The sequence below is a fragment of the Meleagris gallopavo genome, chromosome 8, assembly GCF_905368555.1.
Source record: "Meleagris gallopavo chromosome 8, MGAL_WU_HG_1.1, whole genome shotgun sequence".
NCBI classification, from domain to species: Eukaryota; Metazoa; Chordata; class Aves; order Galliformes; family Phasianidae; genus Meleagris; species Meleagris gallopavo.
The window spans coordinates 27,812,811-27,831,712 of NC_139411.1; the positions used below are offsets into that span (position 1 = coordinate 27,812,811).

The following is an 18,902-nucleotide window of genomic DNA, read 5'->3' on the forward strand; positions in this document are numbered from 1 at the left end:
TATTCCTACAAATACAAGTTTTAACAAGCACTCATTCAGAAATATGATGTCAATTTAAAACTACCAAATGAAGCATGGGGATAAAGTTCTCCCAAGAGATTCTGGAACTGTATTCTCCTTGTAGTACTCCTTTTTAGATGTCTGTTTTAGATTTGAATCAAAAGCCACGTATGCAGCATATCCAATATGGAATATTGCAAAGGGACACATCTTCAAAATTTTCTATAACAGGCTGCTAGAAGCTCATTGTGTTGGATCAAAATTCACAACTCAATATGGTCTCCAGGAGCTAGATGCTCATGTGATAGCTTTCAAAAACAGAAGTGGGACTGCTGCAACTATTCTGCCTAAAGTAGTTCAGTGCCTGACCATTCTGTCATGTCAATTGTCATGGCTGTTACTATGTAGATAGGAGTTCTTGAGCTCTGGAAGATCAAGGAAAATGTGATCCATCACCTAGGCTGCTGTCCTGGGAAAGAAGGTTTGGATTTTCTCATTTTTGCAAGAAGTGATAACCAAGGTTTTAGTACAATTGAGCTATAATAATGAATTGTTCATGAATTGTGCGTTGAGGTAGAATCAACCTTTGCTTCTATATTAACAATGGGTTGCAAACTGTAATTTGTTATGGCCTAATTAATCCTGAAATTTCATTGTTCTATTGAAAACTTGAAGCATGTTTACTTCAGTGTTCCTTTATGTGCTCATATAAGACATAGATACTGAACTGCTTAGACTGCAGTAAATTCTGAACAAATATCGAAGATTATGTACCAACAGGAATTTGGTTTTGGACTTAAGTACTGGCAAAATAGTGAGGAGACTTTTGTGGATCAGTAACTTATAAATAGATATAAATTCTACACATCCTTATTTCAGTCACAGCTGATCATTTGGATCTGTAACTGTATTCTTTTGATGATTAATGCTTTTCACCTCTTTTCAATTTTTTTTTTTTTTTTTTGGGGGAGGAATCTTTTTAAATAATGCATCAACTTGGATTGTGATAAATTTAAGAGCCACTTAGATTTGTTTTGCCTCTTGGAAGTAGTCTCAAAGCATTACGTTATAATTGGTACACGTAGATTTTGATTTAGTACCCTTTCGAAAGGTATTTAATAAAGCTAATTTAGTTCTACACACTGCAAAGTATGTTTTCTAGTATATCAATTTTTAGAACCTGCAAACTGTTGCAATGACATATGACTCTCTCTACAACTCTTATACATCTGTTATGTGGCTTATAGATATAAAGGACATGAAGCTTTAAGCAGATTAGTAAACTATAAAATAATTACACAATATTAATTTTCTGCGATGTCACTGTTTATTTGTACTTGAGTGGTGCTAACTGAATTTCAGAGAATATTTGAACTTGAAGGCGAAGGTCTTTCCATTAAGGCATTAAGTTGTTTCTAGCTGACAACTTTCTAGGATCTGTTAAGAAATTAATGATTTGCATTGTTTTTCAAAGGTTCCAAGTCAATGGATTTTCTTAACTTCCAGCTTTCTAGTCAGCATATACATTCCTGGATTATCTAGTCCTAAAATCTTCATTCTGAGATAAGAGCATTCACGACATGTAAAACGAAGAATACAGGACATACTGTATTCAGCAACCTGTTTCTGCTGGATGCTGAACGATGACTGATGTACCAAGACTGGAGGAAGTATGCTCAAACAGTCCAGAGCTCATTACAATTTCACAACTGAATTGTTTGGTAAACAGTTTTAGCAATAACTGGCTTATGCTTCACTGATACATTGTCTGAATGGTTCAATTTCTAATTCTGGGTATATATTAGAAATTCTGTGGAAGAAATGGCAAATGTGATTTAGAAGCCTCTTAAAACTTAGTTCATTTCAAGTAGATGAACATCTTTTGCAGTTTACACAGAACTCTACATACTTTTTTTCTTTTTTTTTTAATGATTGCTCTGTCTTGTTATATGGAAGTACATAACTATTTCTTTTTTACCAAGTGAATAAATCTAATATGTACTTATTATAAAACTCTTGTATTCTGAGCAGAAATAGTCAGCAACAGTAGATGTCTAATGTTGTTTAGTATTGGAATATACACATTAGAGAAAACACTTTAAAGGAAATCCTAACTGATGATTTTCTATGGTACGATGTTTTATTAGCCTGTGGCAATAAGCTGTCCAGTCAAGTCTGACTTAAGTAAAATACCAGAGTAAAACTCTGCAGGTAGCGATGCCTCTTCTAGGACATAGAAATGTTTTTTTTTTGTCTGAACTCTTGTCTATATGGTTGCAGTGTATGCCCTGGATAAGAACATTCTCAGTTCACAACTGTCAACAAATAACCTATAAAGACTTCAGAAACAGAAAGGTTTGTTAAGGGTGAACTGAGTATATGTGTCCAACCCAATGTTTTTGTTAACCTTTTTTTCGTTTTAATAAAAAATGCATTAACTATATTATCTTTCCATATATAAGTAACAAAATTTCTTTTATACTGTATCTATAGCCCAAGCCCAAGACAATTCCTCTTCATTCAGCGTGGCCCATGCAAACCAAATGGTTGGACACTCACAAACTAATGCCTGCAACCTTCCAAATGGAGCAACTTTGCATCTGCATATGAACCAGCAAGCAATGTCTTATTCAGCATCTGGACACAAACACTGACCAGATGTGCTGAAATCAAATGTAGTAAATGCTTCCAAGTGTGGTATAATTGCTAGCATGTGTGATCTAAGAGACCCCGCAATCTGTTTTGGCTGATTGGCAAGAAGCAATGTTGCTACATTGCTGCATATTTCCTAATGTGCTTGGAAGCTTACTGAGTCAAGTCTACTACTGGAGCAGTTGGGAAGCATTTATAATTAACCATGCTGCCAGTGGGAAGAACGGTGGTGTCTGTAAAATACAGACTAAGTACAGTTGGTATTTTGTGTTAGTAATCAATGGCAAAACTGCATTGTAGGCTGTGTTAATTATTTACAGAAGAATTTAAATTTGCTGACTTACTAGATGATACTTCTAGCAAAAGTCAAGTTATTGGAAATACAGTGCTAAAATGAGTTATTACAAGTAAGTTAACTGTCTGAAATTAAATTAGGTAATAAACAGTCTGTTTTTCTCCTGTAAACTGGCATTCATGACAACTAGTTCTAATACGCACCTGAATCCATTATTCTTGACACTTCATGAAATGACTATTGCAATTTGTATTGACAGACTCTTATTGAGTATAACTTCTCAACAGGAACCAACTAATCAATTAATTAATCACAGTTGTACTCAAGTTTGGTTTTGTTGCTCTATCATTCAGAAAATTAACTTTTAAACCTGTTTTTGATTAATGCAACTTGACTGGTTTAGTTTCCATTGGCTACTTTATTAAGTCTAGACTAATTAAATAAATGAGTGTTAAAGATTTCTGAATTACTAGCAAAATTTAAATTTATACTTGCTAATTTGAAAAATACGCAACGAATCTTAACTCCATTGTACTTACCATTTTAAATTATTTCAGAAAAGATTGCCTTACATTCTGTCATGAAAGCTGTGTAGGTGCATGCAGAAAGAGGTAGCCACTTCTGGAAAAAATTGAGGTAGCAGACATCAAAAATGTTTTGATGAATATCACTATAAAAACATAGTCTTTCAAGTCTCGCTAATAAATATTGCCACCTTCCTTCACAGTTAAATAAGACTTCTAAAGCTGAATTAAAAATGAGCGTATCCATCCTAACACCAGATCATTCTGGACAAATGCTGTAAGTATGTGGATTCCAGTGACTGCAGTGGATCTGTAGAGGATGCCAAGATTCATTACTTTAGAGAATCCATTAAGACTTCCCTTTAGTGTGAGAATCTGCCTGTCTCTGTCACTGCAGTAACAACCTACACATGCTAACATAAATTTAATTACATAACACTAAAACCGTACCTTCAACTGAATGTATTTTTCTGTCAATATTTAAGTCCTGGTAGAGAGTCCTACTCTGCCAACATAAGCACAACATTCCTGTTACAAATTAGGAGAAAGGCCTTGATCACCACTATTTGAAGAAATAGGCAACACTGAAACTTGAAGCAGAATGTATAAAATGCAAATTAATCTGATCATATGACAAATGTATTCACCAACTCACACTCATAGGCAAAATTTTTTGAATATAAATTTATATTGCATTTTATCTGTCCTTTGAAAACAAGCATGAGTTCCTTTTTTTTTTGTCTTAGTTTGGTAGAATAAAAGCTCTCAGTCATAGAGTGTCTTTAGATCTTGTTAGCCAAGTGACAGTTTTAATAGAGTAAGGATAAATTAAAATTCCTCTAATATATTAATTTATCAAGAAACTGTAGTTACTGCTTTGCAAAGGTATTAGAAGTGTATTTTCAGATTTTTATTTTTATTTTCTGAAATATTGAAGAACATGAGCAAAGCTATCCTCTCTATGGGGATGTCCCCACGTGTTGTAAATAGGAGAACTTTACTGCCATGGACTAAAACAGCAATAACCATTTTCTAAAGGAATGAATTTTTTTTCCCCTTTCTTCCTTCATATCTATCTTCCTTGTACTTCTTCAGAGTGCTCATTCTCACTGAATATTTTCTGATTCTGCTTTTTTTTTTCTTTAAAGATTGGCTTGAAGATGAAAAAATAAGAGAGAAATGAATATATTTGTCTTCTGTGGAATGAAGTTATAGGGATGAATACTTAGATTCTGTCTGGGCTCTCAAATGCCTAAAACCAGCAATGGAAAAAGTATCCAGACGAAATTAATCTAACAGTTCAAATATACTTTGTCTTAATTTCTCTGTGCACAATTAACATTTGATTTAGGTAGCCTCTTCCTGACTGCTACTATCAAAACACCTTCTCTACTTTAAAAAAAAAAAAGAAAAATTTGAAAACAGAGTGTTTATCTAAGCAGTTTATCTTTTGTTCTTAGTAATTTGAACATTTGTATTAAGAAACTTCAGCTAGAAAAATCATTATGAGATGATAATTAATTGTATCAATACAATACTAGCCAACAGAAAGTGTCAGTATCCTTTTTTAAAAAGTCATTATAACTTCTGTGGTAAAAAAAAATCACTTTTTGAGGTGATAAAACATCCAAAAATAAACAGGGGAGGAAGGGAAGAGGATTGATCTGGATGGGGGTTGTCTCTCCCTTCTGGTGACCCTGCATTGCAAAGATTCAGTGAAGTAGAACATTCAGCAAGCTGGAGGCATATGCTGAGCTGCTGGGTTGTGTAACTGCTGGAATTTGAAGAGGACTTGGTGGGTCCATGGGTGGCATCACAGTTCATGGACAAAGCTGAGTGCTGCAAAGATTGCTCTGGTATTCACAGTGCAGTAAGAGAAAGTTGTGGATCTGGCTATGTACTTGAATGAGTGTTGGTACAAGTGCTTCTCCAAAACTAATGCCTATTTTATTATATTGGCCCATGACATCAAAATTGGAAGTTGGTGGTATGGCAGTAGAGGCTGAACCTTCCTTCAAATATTCTGTTAAATGTTGTTGCTGCATGACAGAGGGGCAGTCTGACAAAATTGCATCTGACATAGAAATGCATGCAAAACAAAAGTATGCCATTGAATTTTGTGGGAAAACAAGGCTGAATGTTTATGGAAACCAAACAGTGAATGTGAGCACAGTGAAGTGGTGGGTGGTGCATTTCAGCAGTGGTTGACAGTGATGTGAAAGAAAGACAAGCCGAATTTTAGACAGCCATGCAGATTTTTACAAGCACAGCATGCAGTTCATTGATGAAACTGCATAGCTGATGGTGGTGACTGTGCTGGAAGTACCGTTCTGTAGCTGAAAATATGCTCTGTCAAATAGGGTTGTTGTGGTCTTTACGTCTGTTGCAGTTTCTATGGAAATACATAGGAGACATTAGTTTCAGAGTGACAGAGTGACATATGATAGCTGTGTTGCCTTAGAAGGAATCCCACAAACATCATCTCTTTCTTAGTTTCTAATCTACATCAGAAACAATTAAGGATTATCTCAACATCACCTCCGCTATTAATTACCAGATTCAGTGAGAGATGCTGGACATCTGAGAGATGCTGGCACTGGAACAGGTTACCCAGAGATGTGGTTGATGCCCCATCCCTGAAGACTTTCAAGGCGAGGCTGCACCAGGCCCTAGGCAACCTGAACTAGCTGTGGTATCCCTGTTCATTGCAGGGAAGCTGGACTAGATGGCCTTTAAAGGTCCCTTCCAACTCAAAGGATTTTATGATTCCATGATCTCATCAATATATTTTTTAAATATAGGTTGAGGTAGAAGCATTTTTTTTAATTTTTCTATTGAATTGTGCAATCTGAATTATAAACTCAACTAAAGGGATACAGCACTACTACCAAATTTCTGATGTGTATGCGTATTTATTGCCAGACCTTTTTTAACAGAGAAGAACTAGGATGCAGTAAATCAGTTTAGGTACCAGAGAAATTGATTGTGATGCTCAATTTTACTATAATAGTCTAATCTAAAACACTCAGCCCTTTCTAGCTCTTCTGTACTCTTCCAAAATTGTTCCTAACGAGAACAATCTTCAAAAATGGGGCATTTGAGACAAGTTAATGATGCTATAGCTACTCAAGATAACCATTGTCTAGGAATAGCGTTTGCTGCCTAAGCAGAAGGCAGGATACAGTGAATAGATGACTAGTATCTAAGTTCTATAGCAACACAAAAAAACTTAAAAGGAAAGATGTGTTAGCCACTATAAGAGCTGTACAGTTGGACAAAACCACTGGTTTAAAAAAAAAAAAAAAAAAAAGCTTTTTTTTTGTTTTTCTTGTAAGGGAAAAAAAAGAAATATAGTTTGGAATACAAGAAAACCTAGCTTTTAAGTTCATTTCTAATATGTTTTATGCCAAGCTAAAATCCAGGAATTGGGATTATCATTATTTTGGCATAATAGTTTTCGGCATTATTTATTTTTGATATTTGTTTAAATTCTTATCCTCTCAATTTGTTCAAAGACAGTCTCGTTACCCTACTTCTCTCTCTATCCCCGCTAAATTTTTATGCAATTAAATGCTTGCCTTTTAATGATCAGTTCTCAAGGTATAGTTCTGTATTGAAATATGTATCTTGCATGACTTAACTTGCTGTGTTTGAATTGCCATATTGATAAGTCTAATCTAAATGTGACCATTAGCAATTTCCCTGTAATTTCATAAAAAGATGAAACAACATCAGGAGACGAGACAGTTTCAGGCTTTAAATTAGTATCTCAAGGGAGGTTTGTGTGTGCAAGCTGCTGAAAACAAGATTTCTCTACTTAAGATAAATGATATACTTCTTTCCACAGTCCTCTTCTGTTGTTATTGCTCTAATCACTACAGCTTAACTGCATCTTGTGTTCTTTTTCTCAGGGAACAGAAACATATCTGAGTATGGAGAAGTGGGGGTAATGATTTTTTATTTAAAAACAGACTCATGCAACCCACACCAAGTCAAAAATCAACTTTCAGTCTTGGAAAGAATAGCCATAAATTGAAGAAAACAAATGTTGACAACTTATATCACCGTATTCCCTTGTGACACAACTTCACCTAGCCCAATTCTAGCTCTCCAATGAAAAGGTGCATCTCTGAGATGTTCTTTGGCACAACTTTTCTTAGCTGCTTCCAAGTCTTGCTGTTCCTTTGGAGAAGGAAGCAGCAGTACCGGAATCTGTCCAAGCCTCTCTTGCTGGCAGAGAGCTATGCTGACTCCATTAGTGACAGGCATTAGAACAATGAGTGCTGTTTACTCCAGAAACTTTTGGCCTTCAAGACTGTATATATATTTCTAGTTTATTAAGTAAAATTGAAAAGTCTGTGGAAAGACACTGTATTGCATGCAGAACTGCCATCATGTAGGGTGTTTGAAATATCTACAGGGCTGCAAATCTTGCTCCCGTTTCACAAATTAGTCTACCTGAATCTAGCAATCTAGGGAGCTGTTTGAAAGTGATTTTAAGGAAAAATATTATTCCAAAGTGAACAAAGTCTGTTTCCATTTTTCTTGGTAATGGGTCAAATAACAACCTACAAGTAAAGCACAGGTTTATTTCCATTGAGTCACAGTATCTCAGGTGACAACTCTATCTCCTAGAAGAGCTGGCACTGGAGGCAGATTGGTATACAAAAATTATAATTACAGTGGTATATTGTGATACTAAAAAGAATTCTAGGTTTCCCACTTTTAATTGTACTGCTGTGGTCAAGCTGTTATTGACCACCCAGGAGCTGTTACTGTCTGGTGTTACTGTCATGTGCAAACCCATCTGACCAGATTTGAATTGTAGGTGATAAAGTCTGGAGTGCCTCCTCTATTTGCATCACCTTGCTCTGTTTAGTCTTCTTGGTTTTAAATCAGGCATTAGAATTGGACTCCAGGTTTTCAACTGACTAAATGAAGAATGATTTCCTCCCACGAGTGTGCTATATAAGCATTTACTATTTTTTAACCATAACATTGTCAGGCTATAGGAATACTTTCTCCCTCGTTTATATTGTGTTGTCTGACTTCTTGTTGGCATGCCACCATAATTAATGATGCATAACTACGTCTAATTGATGACAAAAAGCTGTAGTGCTCTTTTCTTTTGTTAACCAGGGGCAATTATCTGTAAATAAAGTCACCCCCTGAATTTCTCTACATTTAGTCATCACTTGTATATGTTTTTTTATATAAAAAAATATATTTCATCAAAAGGCTGATTCTCTCCTCTAGTAGTCATTCATCGACAAACAGTCATAAGTAGCAAATCAAGTCTTCCTACATAAGCTTTCCTCAAAAAAGTAAGGTTCAACTCTACTACTCTCAAGTTAGTTTCTTATAATTAAAAGATATTTCACAGTTTAGGGGAGAAATCCTGTGAGTAATGCTGAAATAGTTTGCCTGCAGATGCTACGATTCCACTAGGACTCAAGGTCAGAACTTAACCCAAAGGTTAGAAATCCCCATAGGGGAGAGCAAAAGGCCTTCTAATGACCACCAGTTCTGGTATATGTTAGAGAGTCATTTTTGACAAACATAAATCTCTTCTGGATATCAAGATTTCAGTTCATATGTCTTTAAACTAACACTCTTTCTAATCAAGCGACGATTAGTAGAAAGGTTGTGGGCTTTTACTTTCATTATTCTAACGAAAAATTTTATCAAACCAACTTTGATGTCAGATAAGGAAAATGTATTTCTTCCATCATGTAGTTTCCTTGTAAACAATCTTGTTTTTAACAGATCTTCCTGCTTATAAATTTGTTTCATATTTAACAATGTATCTAAAAAATAATAATGATATGACATAATTCTAATGTCACTGATATTGTTCCTAACTGTACCTGTATCAGATTTGGCAGCTGCTTTCCCCCTTTAAAATCAGCATTTCTCCTTAGTCAATTTTTTGCTGTGTGAAGATAAGGAGCTAAAAAAAAGTACATATAAAGAAAACCTTAGGCTTCAGAAAAGTTGGATGGTTGGATGTTATTAGAGGTGGATACTATCTGAGAAGAGGTCTTTCAAAAATAAAAGAATGTTTTTCTGAGTCGGGGCTTTGTGTAGGGCAAAATATCAACGCAAAAAAAGAAGAAGAAAAAAATACTGCAACAGAAATGTTAGATTTTAATGAAAGTGCTGGGAAACTCTGACTGACACTTGCAAGATTATTTCAGATATGCCAGACTCTTACAGTCACTGACAGTCAGTCTGTGACCTGCTCAGATGCTAAGCAGAGTAATGAACACAACTGAACATCCATCCTTGAGATGAAGACAGTAAATTCAGGAGTGGGATGTAATCTAGTGGGTGAATGTGGTATTTCTGTACTTCTCAAATAAAATTGAGCAATATAATCTGACTACAAGTAAGATCTATGCCCCTATTCCCACAATAGCAGATGAACACACAAAGGCTTTTTATGGTGAGTATACTTAGTTGGACTATTCTAAAATCTTTACATCAATCAACAGGCAAGTGTGTCCTTTAACTGTACACGGTGAATAGTCTAAGGCAGGGTACTAGGTCTGCTGTAAAATATTTGTAGTCTCCATATCTGCTGAAATAAGGCTTACTATACGTTCCCTTTAACAAAGAGAGCACTGGGGTGTTGAAATTACTTAGTGTTCATTATACAAAAATGGTAATAGGACTCCCACTATCAACCTGATTACAGTGCTCTTGCATGCTTTCCCTCACTCCTCTCCCTGCACTTTTCCACCACTGAGACTGACGCAGCGTAATGCATCTGCTGTGAGTCACGGTGTGAGCACAGAGAGCAGTAGTGTCTGGAAATTCAGTCACACAAACTAAGTGAATAATGTCACTTTCCTTTGCAGTATTATGACATCTTGTGAAAAAAAATAATGAAAGCCTCTTCCTGCAGCAGCTCTTAAAGAAAGATGACAATAGGCAAATGTCCCATTGCAGAAAATGCTGGAGTCAAAGCAGGGCCCTAGAGCAGGACAATTATTTCAATTATCTGGAATTCATGATGAAAAACAGCAGCAGCTTTCAGGAAATATGCATGAGTCTGGCAATTGCTTGATCAGTTATGACAGTCACTGCCAAATATCATGTCCCGTTGGGTTTTTCAAGGGAAAGGCCCAGAACAGGTGGATTATTTTAGTTACCTATGCAACATCACAAGAGTGCACTGTGCTCTCCAGAGATCAAACAGGCCACCAACTGCTTGATTAAGTATGACATCACTGGCAAATATCACAAGGCTGTAAGAAATCACAGCAGAGACAGAAAGGGAGTGTATAGAGCAGATGGATTGTTTCAATTATTTGGGCCCCTTGATGAATAAGAACCTCAACTGCCATCAGCAGATCCCGTGGCAGGCAAGCAATAACTGCATTGCTATGACATCACTCTAAGATCTGATATGGCTTAAGTATTTCAACAGCTGCAAAGCTAAGATTTGTCTTAGCACTGACTTGACCCACAGCTAGCTTTAGTGCTGAGAACTGAGCACTGAGAAAACAGTTTGTGAATGCTTCCAAGCACTTCGTGGTATTTCACAGTTTTTCATCACTGCGTAGAAAACACTGAACTAGCACCAGGTTCACTCCCTGACAATAATGTTCTTGTATTGCATTTTTCAGGAGGAGTCAGCAGAGGAGAGCTAAGATCTGCTTACCATCAGGTGCCAGGACATACCACAGTATCTTAGACCTGTTCATAAGTCTGGGAAGGCCTGAGCATCCAGAAAATTATCCTTAATTATAGAATATATGAGGTTCAAAATTTGATAGGTATGAAATTTTTTACCTGAGAGGCCGCTCCCATTTTGACTTCAGTCAGTCATCTGCAGCCTGTAGGTAATCTGCCTTAATTGTTTTTATTTTACACTTGTTGTGCTGACAAGTTTGATGTTAACAAAAAGGTACATGATAACTTATGTCACTCGCCCCTTTCAGATAAAATTATGTATTGACTAGAGTACAGAAATCTAATTTACACACAAAAAAAGCTAAAGAATAGAAGACACTTCAAAGAATTAGTAAACTTTGAAGCTTAGAGATTTGTACAAGGCAAATCCCATCCAAGTCTTATCAGATTTAAAGTCAGATCTGCTTTCATCAAGCCTTGAAGGCAGAAGAGAGTCAATAGGAAACTTCTCTTTGAGCCATATATGTCCTGTTAACATCTTTCAAAAAAGTTAATGTTATAAAGGATTTGATTTCTGCCCTTCATTGTCTTTAAATTCACCTCAGCACAGATTTTAGATTTTAGAGTAATATTTCCTCGAAGTAACTAACCGAGTCATGGGAGCTTAGGTGGGGACAGAGAGGCATCATTTCTGTTAGAAAACAAGCAACAGACCTTTTGTACTCGTTTTAATCCTTCCTACTCTTAAACTGAAAATAAATAGAACCATAAAGGAATAAAGGAGATTATTTAACTATATTTATTCTAGAAAATGTGAAACAGAAATTAAAAATTTTCTGGAAGCTGAGTTATAAAACAGCAACAAAAAACCATAAGCCTTTTCCTTCCAAATCATCTCTCTTAAGACCAGTTAAGGAGGGTATTGATTACATTTGATCTCAGGAAAAAGTAATCCTCATTAGTATCCTTTACCTGATCTGTCCATTTCCCATAATGGGGGCAACCACTTCTAAAGTGAGATCAAGAAATGGCTTTTGGGAGGAAGACCTATCTCAGGCTGAGGAGGAAAGCTGAGCTTTTCCTCTGTTTCTTAATGATCTGAAATCTGCAAAGTGCCAGTCATTTGTCATTTCTGGTCATTTCCAGCCAAAATTGAGTAGAAACTATCAAGAAAATATTACTGCCTGGGTTTACAAATTTTGGATAATGGGTGATGCTTTCATAATATTCATGTGACTGTTTGAAAGCAGTGTCCCTTTTTCTTTCCTTTCTCTAATCTTCAAACCACCCAGTCAGTACTGCTTGCCCTGTGCAGTTCAAAGTCAGGCATGGATTGAAGCTGCTGTTGTGTGCTTTAATTCAGATCATGTTATGTCTGTCCCTAAAAAGCTGTGAGTCAGAATGCTAACAGTTTCATTGCTAGCTTAAAAAATCATAATACTATAAATTATCAGGGTTGAATTATAGCCTTTCTTATCTGTGATTCACGAAGCTGAGACAGGATCATGTTTCATGCTTTTCTTCAGTCCGACAGACCTTGAAACTTTCTTTTGAGGTGCTTTTGTTTTCCTTTCAAAAAGCACATTTCTTTCAGAAGCAGCAGTTAAAGTAGCAATAAAATTCGTTCAAGTGTTGTAATGAAATAATGAGAATTGGCAGCCCTGCTTGCAGAGAAGGATTCACATAGTGTTTTTCTAAGTGATGCTGAAGATCCACTTCCTTGTAGTTTTTCTTTGCTGTACTGTTAGAGCGAGGCAGGATTGCCCTCTTGTTCTAGAAATAGTTCATCTGAATCAGGTGTTTGGCAGGATGGTGAAATAGCAGCTGCGAAGGGGCGGGAGGCCAACAGCTAGTAGAGACTGGGAAGGTGGAAATAGTTTAGAGTGATGCAGGAGGAGAAAGATGAGGACTAAAATTAACGGGGCCCATGGAGAAGAGTACGTACTGCAGGGAGAGACAACCTAAAGAGTAAAAGGAAATAAGGCATTTGGACAGATGGAAGAAAGAAATAAGTGAATGTTTAGCTCAAGGAAGGCTGGGGAGAAGGGAATGAAATGAGCAAAGAAATAATTGGAAGATTTTATTTAGAAAAACATGGAATGGAAAAAAAATTAAGCAATGTAGGTGTAGAATACTGATGGGTGAATGCTACACTTCTGTGTGTGTGCGTGTGTGTGTAATCACTGATTGCAATTGCAGTTTTTTCTTCATGTTGTAAATTCTCAGTTACCGTAACTGTCTTTTTTCCTCACAGAGGAAAGGTTGCTTGCATCTTGTCTGGTAAGACGACTTAAGTTGGGTACAGGAACCTATTCATATTCTAGATTATTATGTTCAAAATCTTTTGTAGTACTGCGGCATATATGTAGGGTCATATTTCATATTTTTTAGCACATGAAAAAACACTAGCTATGCGCTTTTTATACAGTGCTGCCAGCACATTGGAAATATTGTGGTCATTTGTGTGGTTTTCCAGAAAGTCTTTTTCATCTTGGAAGGCTTTATATCTAAAACTCTGACCAAAACCCAGAACTATAGAAGTGGTTCAATATGCTGTGGTTTTAATTGAAATTAGTCATTTACCATTTTGCACCTTTGCAACAATGCTCTTATACAGTGGTCCTAAAGATAAAGCCACTGAAGATTGTATTTGAAGGAATGAAGATAGTTTTTATCGGTGTTCTTTTAGGATCGACCACAAGGACCGAATAATGCTCCCAAAGAAATGCATTTGGATGAAGATGACTGAACATGCAGATCCAAAGGCCCTTTTAGGATACGGTGAACCTTTGGCCTTGGATGAAGAGCGTTCTTGGATGAAAGAACTCCAGCTGAAAGACAAAGTCTTTGCCTTTTCCCTTGAGATTTGCAGAGATATGAAAGAGATAAAGGAAACAAAGATTTGCAGCTGAATTCTTGCAGGGTGCAGTTCTAGTGGCTGACAGGCACCCAGCTGGCCTGCCTCATTACTGTGGAATGTCACATGCTTACACCCCTTACTGTTCTCCTGCAACTCCCTAAAGCCCTCACATGCATTTTGGCTCTTCTTTTCTGCTATTTGCAAATTACATTTAATTGTGTAGTTTTTGTACTAAATTTTGTTCTTGGACTCAAGTATATCGTGTGTAACTAAGAAAGTAAATGAAGAAAATATATACTGTACTTGGTTCCTAAAATTATCATATTTGTACCAGCAACTGAGGAGGTAATTAAGTAATAATCCTGTTTTTCTTTAATGGCTTGCCTAAACTGAAAATACCAATAGTTCATTGAGTCAATGAACTGACATTCACAGTGTGGTCAGCCATAGCTACCTGGTCATTTGAATGGATTTTCTACTCTAACATATTGAACTATGTTAAATTGATATGAAGATATTTGTAAATTTCCTTACTAAATGTTCAGTATACTTAAAACTTGGTTATACTTTTGACTATTTTACTTTACCAAGTGTCCTTATTCTCACTTTTTATTATAAAATGCAGCTCTTCTAGACAGTTTTTGTTTAGATTCTTAGAATATGATTTGATTCCATTAACAGTGTTTGTTGTTAGAGTTGAACTTCAAAGTATGTCTGATACCTAACATGTTACTACCTATTGGATTTTCTTCATTGAGAATGTCTGAAAACAAAGGCTACACACAGAGAAATGCTGTACCAAAGTTAAAGAGCTTTACTTTCCCTGCATCAGTCCCCACAGAGGGAGACCTAATTACTTTCACTGTCGTAGAAAAAGTATAATTCTGCTTGTATATCAACTCATATGCTATAGTATCTTTCGTGCTAGATAGGAATGTGTAGTAAGTATGTTGGAATTCAGGCATTTGTGGTATCTCTGCTCTAAAGTGCAGCCACCAGACAGGCTTCTCAAGAGGCAAACCTGAACAGTGTAGCAACTGTTTTAACAAACCACCACCAATAATAAGGCATTCACTTGCAGGGTAGCCTAGGTAAGCCCAGCATTATCAGATAAAGATGTATTAGTCTACTTCTTTCAAAAGTCCTCTGTAACATTTTTAATATTTTTCTTCAATGTTCTTCTTCTTATTGCCCAACCATCCCTGTTTAAAAGCAGTTCTAGAAGCTGTTTCCAGCTAAGCATTAAACTTTTCTAAATAATAGTGCAGATGCTGTCTCTTAAAGTTTAGCTTTTGACTTGAAGACCTGGAGACAATAACTAGTCTTTGATCAGTGATTTCACTTCCTCGTCTTCTCTGCTCACATCTCTCTATTTTGTCCCCTACCCCTCCTCTTTGGCCTTAACTGGTCATAAAAATTATGCATGACAGTTGGAAGTGTCGTTTGCTGCAGGGTCTCTGTATGGGCTGACTAATATAAAGTAATTCATATTGAGATGCATATGTATGTTTGTATGTGCAAGACATTAACTTTACTTGCATTGAGCCTGTTAGAATGTGGATGTACACAAAGAAAGCTATGACTAAAATTTCAGATATCTAGATACTGAACAATTAAATTTTATTGTTTACTCTTGAGCACTGATGTACTGATGCTGTTTTGTTACTTCCCTAATGTATGGGGACTGCTGAATCATGGCCTGAACCTCTCTGATTGATCACCTGAGGTGAGCAGTGAGTCAGCCATGGGAACACAGGTGAAGGCAATTCACCTGTGATTGGAAGGGGTGGAGCCTGGCTCTGCCTCTCCTAGACCCATTTTAGAGCTGACCACCAGTTGGGAAGGATCTCTTCTGGAGTTCCAATCCACTGGAGCTTTCCACGTGAGCCCAGGTTATGGGTGAGTGTACCTATCATTTCTGTTTCCTGCTTTGGTGTAATAACATCATAGCCAAGCTCTCTGCTATACCTTAACATCTGCGTATTTGTTAATTGTATACTGCTATACCACAACATCAGTATATTGATTAATTGTACACCTAATAAAAGAAATCTTTTTAAATGTTTTGATATTGAATAATGTTTCTAGCAAAGAGGCCTGGGCTATTTTTCCAAGAGGAGACAAAAAGCAGAAGACGTGGCTGTGTTTTGACCTAAGCAATGTATTTCTACAGTGGTGTATGGGCAGGACTTGACAAGTGATCATATCCAAAACCATGGGTTAACTTGGAATAGCAATCTGACTTAATTTTCCCACTCTCCCTATACCACTGTTAAGATTGACCAGCATTGCCAATTTTACTTGTTTCTCTCATATCACATTATGTTTTTGTGGTGTTGTGCTGTTCTCAGCAAGAATGGGTCTACATCTGTTTCAGGATCAGCTGCAATTACAGAGCTATTTTATTTTCCTTGTCTATTCTGGGCATTTTGCTGAAGGTTTAAAACAGCACGCTGGTCTAGATGGGTATGGTTTTGATCCAGCTTCATGCTTTGTTTTAGTGTCTGAGAAGTCACGTTCTGTCCAAGGTCTATTGCTGAGTAAAAAAAGGTGAATAGTAATCAGGATTAGATCAGAAGATGTTTCCTTTTTCTTGTGTTTTCCAGGTATTCCTAAAACACTTTTTTTTTTTTTTTTGGCCCCCCCCCCCGTGTTAAGTGTTAGTGTAGCAGAAAAGCAAGTCACAGCTTGAAGCAGTGATTGAACACCTGGTGAAAGGCAGGGCCAACCCAGGGGAGCTCAGGTGCACGCAATGTACTTGAGTGGCTGGAAGGGTTGGAGCCAGGATCCACCCCTTCCCAGACCTCATTTAAGGGTTGGTAGTGGAGACAAAGTTATCTCACTGAAGATCCCTGTATAACTGAGGCCCTCCAAAGGTAAACTGCTTTTTTTCTTTTATTTCTGTGCCCGTGGCAGTTGCACTTGAGTAAATCCTCATTTGCTACAGCCTGGGGCCCTGCTGTTCTGCCGTTGTTGCTGTGCTTTCCATTGTATTACAATAAGCAATGCTGCTGTGTTAATAAGTTGTCATTTTTTGTCTGGGAAAATGTTGTGGGTATCTATCTCCTTGGTCACTAGCGTGGCTTCCTTTAATGTTGATTGGAATCGCCAAATTCGTTTATCTACTTACACACTAATTGCTTAACTAAAAGTGCTGTGAATCTATGTTATAACTGTGAAAGAATTTTAGAGGTGTAATTTGTTGTTTTTAAAGCTGTATTACAGTAAGGATTTGCCCTTGTATGTGTGCGTAGAAGTCTTTCAGTCATCTGGATTAGGTATATCTCGAGTAGGAAGGATGTGGGGGAACTTAACTAAAGTTAAGTCCTAACTTTTTCTTTGGTGTAGGAGTAGTGGGAGGGGGGCACTGGTAAGGACTCTTCCTTTGTCTTTGAATCTGACCCTCAGTGCTTAACCTTGAAGATTCTTTTGATGTAGGACTTAAGGTGGAAGAATTCAATTTTATTTTTGAGGCGAGACACAAACATCTTTTGTTTAAAAACATTGAGTCAGTCTTAAATTCATATGGGGGCTTTCTTTTAACTTCTGTTTTATTCTGTTTCATTTTCTTTGTCATAGAGGCTGACAGACGCTGCACACAGAGTAGATGCTTGGTATTGGGGATTCATTTATCATGGAGACAAAACATAACAAGATCCTGAGGCTGAAAGTCAGAGAATTTGATCAGGAAAGATGATGCACATTTTAAAAAGCCAAAGTATTTTATTATTGGAATGCATCATTCAGGGAATATGATAGATTTTCCATTAGTGGAAGTCTTTGATCAAAACTGCTTATCTTTCTAAAAGAAGAGCTGCCTCAAGAGCAAGCAGCTCAGCCTGATGCAAGAATTATTGACTGAGGGATTTTGTCCTTTTTTAATGCAGAATGAATCAGATAGGGGTACCATTGTACCACAAATAGCAGCAGTTATTGTAGGAACCAAGATTAAACTTTAGCTGCAGAGGTAATGCTAAAGGAAAAAATATGAATGGAGCATCCTCCTTATGCTGCTCGTATCAGAGAATGTGTATGATGCACGCTGCAGATCAGTTTGTGCAGACACAGGGTTACCAATAATATCAGTGATGCCTGTAAAGGCAGGTGGGCACTTTACTGCAGGTAGGTGACTATCAGAAAAAAATTACGGAACTTTTAGCCTCATAGGCCAGAACTACAACAACTTCATAACCTCACTGCGTTCACATCCACTGTCTGATGTACATAAACATTCAGAAGGGGTCTATGAATGTCAGTAGGTATCATTTTTCCACATGGAGGAATCCAGGACATGCCCTTGTTTCGTGCACACTTGGACATCAGATGCCATTTTGTTAGACTGCTCCTCTGCTGCCATCTGTCACATGGCAACAACATGGAACTGGATGTTGGTGGGAAGGTTCAACCTATACTTGCATTGTTGCGCCTTTTATGGATAGACCCATATCTTCTGTCCAGAAGGACACTCTTTTTATATAGGTTACAACTTTTTTAGTTGTTTTTCACTTGTCCAGAGTTTGTGCAAGGGGCTTTTTGTGCTGTCTATAGTAATTCCTTTTCATATATGCAGCCATGCAGTATTCATCAATCTCCCAGATCTTACTGATCTGCTTTTTCCTCTGTTTGATTGTTGTGCACAGGCAGCTAAACTGGAAAACTTTAGTGCTCAGCTGACTGCTATCTTTATGGAAAACTTATGCTTTAGTGGGAAGTTCCCTACAGTACAAGAAGTGTCAAGCTTGGTATCATATAGGTCTTTCCTTTGTCTTATTTAATGATTTAACCTTTTCTTTAGAAATGTGGCAGGTATTAGTTAAATACATCTGTAATAATTGTTCTTTAATTCTGCGTCTCTTCCTTACTCAAGGAAAAACAAAATCTATTGTGTTTTTATACTTTGTATATTCATTGTGAAAATCCATTACTGCAAATA

At 36.9% G+C, this 18,902-nt stretch overlaps 1 protein-coding gene across 6 annotated transcripts in view; it reads left to right on the forward strand.

Moving 5' to 3' along the window:
* ATRNL1 (attractin like 1) overlaps nucleotides 1-18,902 on the forward strand; it is a 435,859-nt gene that overhangs the window by 332,741 nt on the left and 84,216 nt on the right. For 3 of the 6 annotated variants that reach the window (XR_014884915.1, XM_085230235.1, XM_085230234.1), the window contains one exon: nucleotides 13,799-16,030. The exons of the other annotated variants lie outside the window; for them this stretch is intronic. Coding sequence is in view for 2 of the 3 variants with exons in the window: in XM_085230235.1 (XP_085086361.1) it covers nucleotides 13,799-13,858 (60 nt within the window). In the remaining variant the exon portion in view is untranslated. Of the gene's footprint in view, nucleotides 1-13,798; nucleotides 16,031-18,902 lie in introns of those variants that run through there. 6 annotated transcript variants of the gene reach the window in all.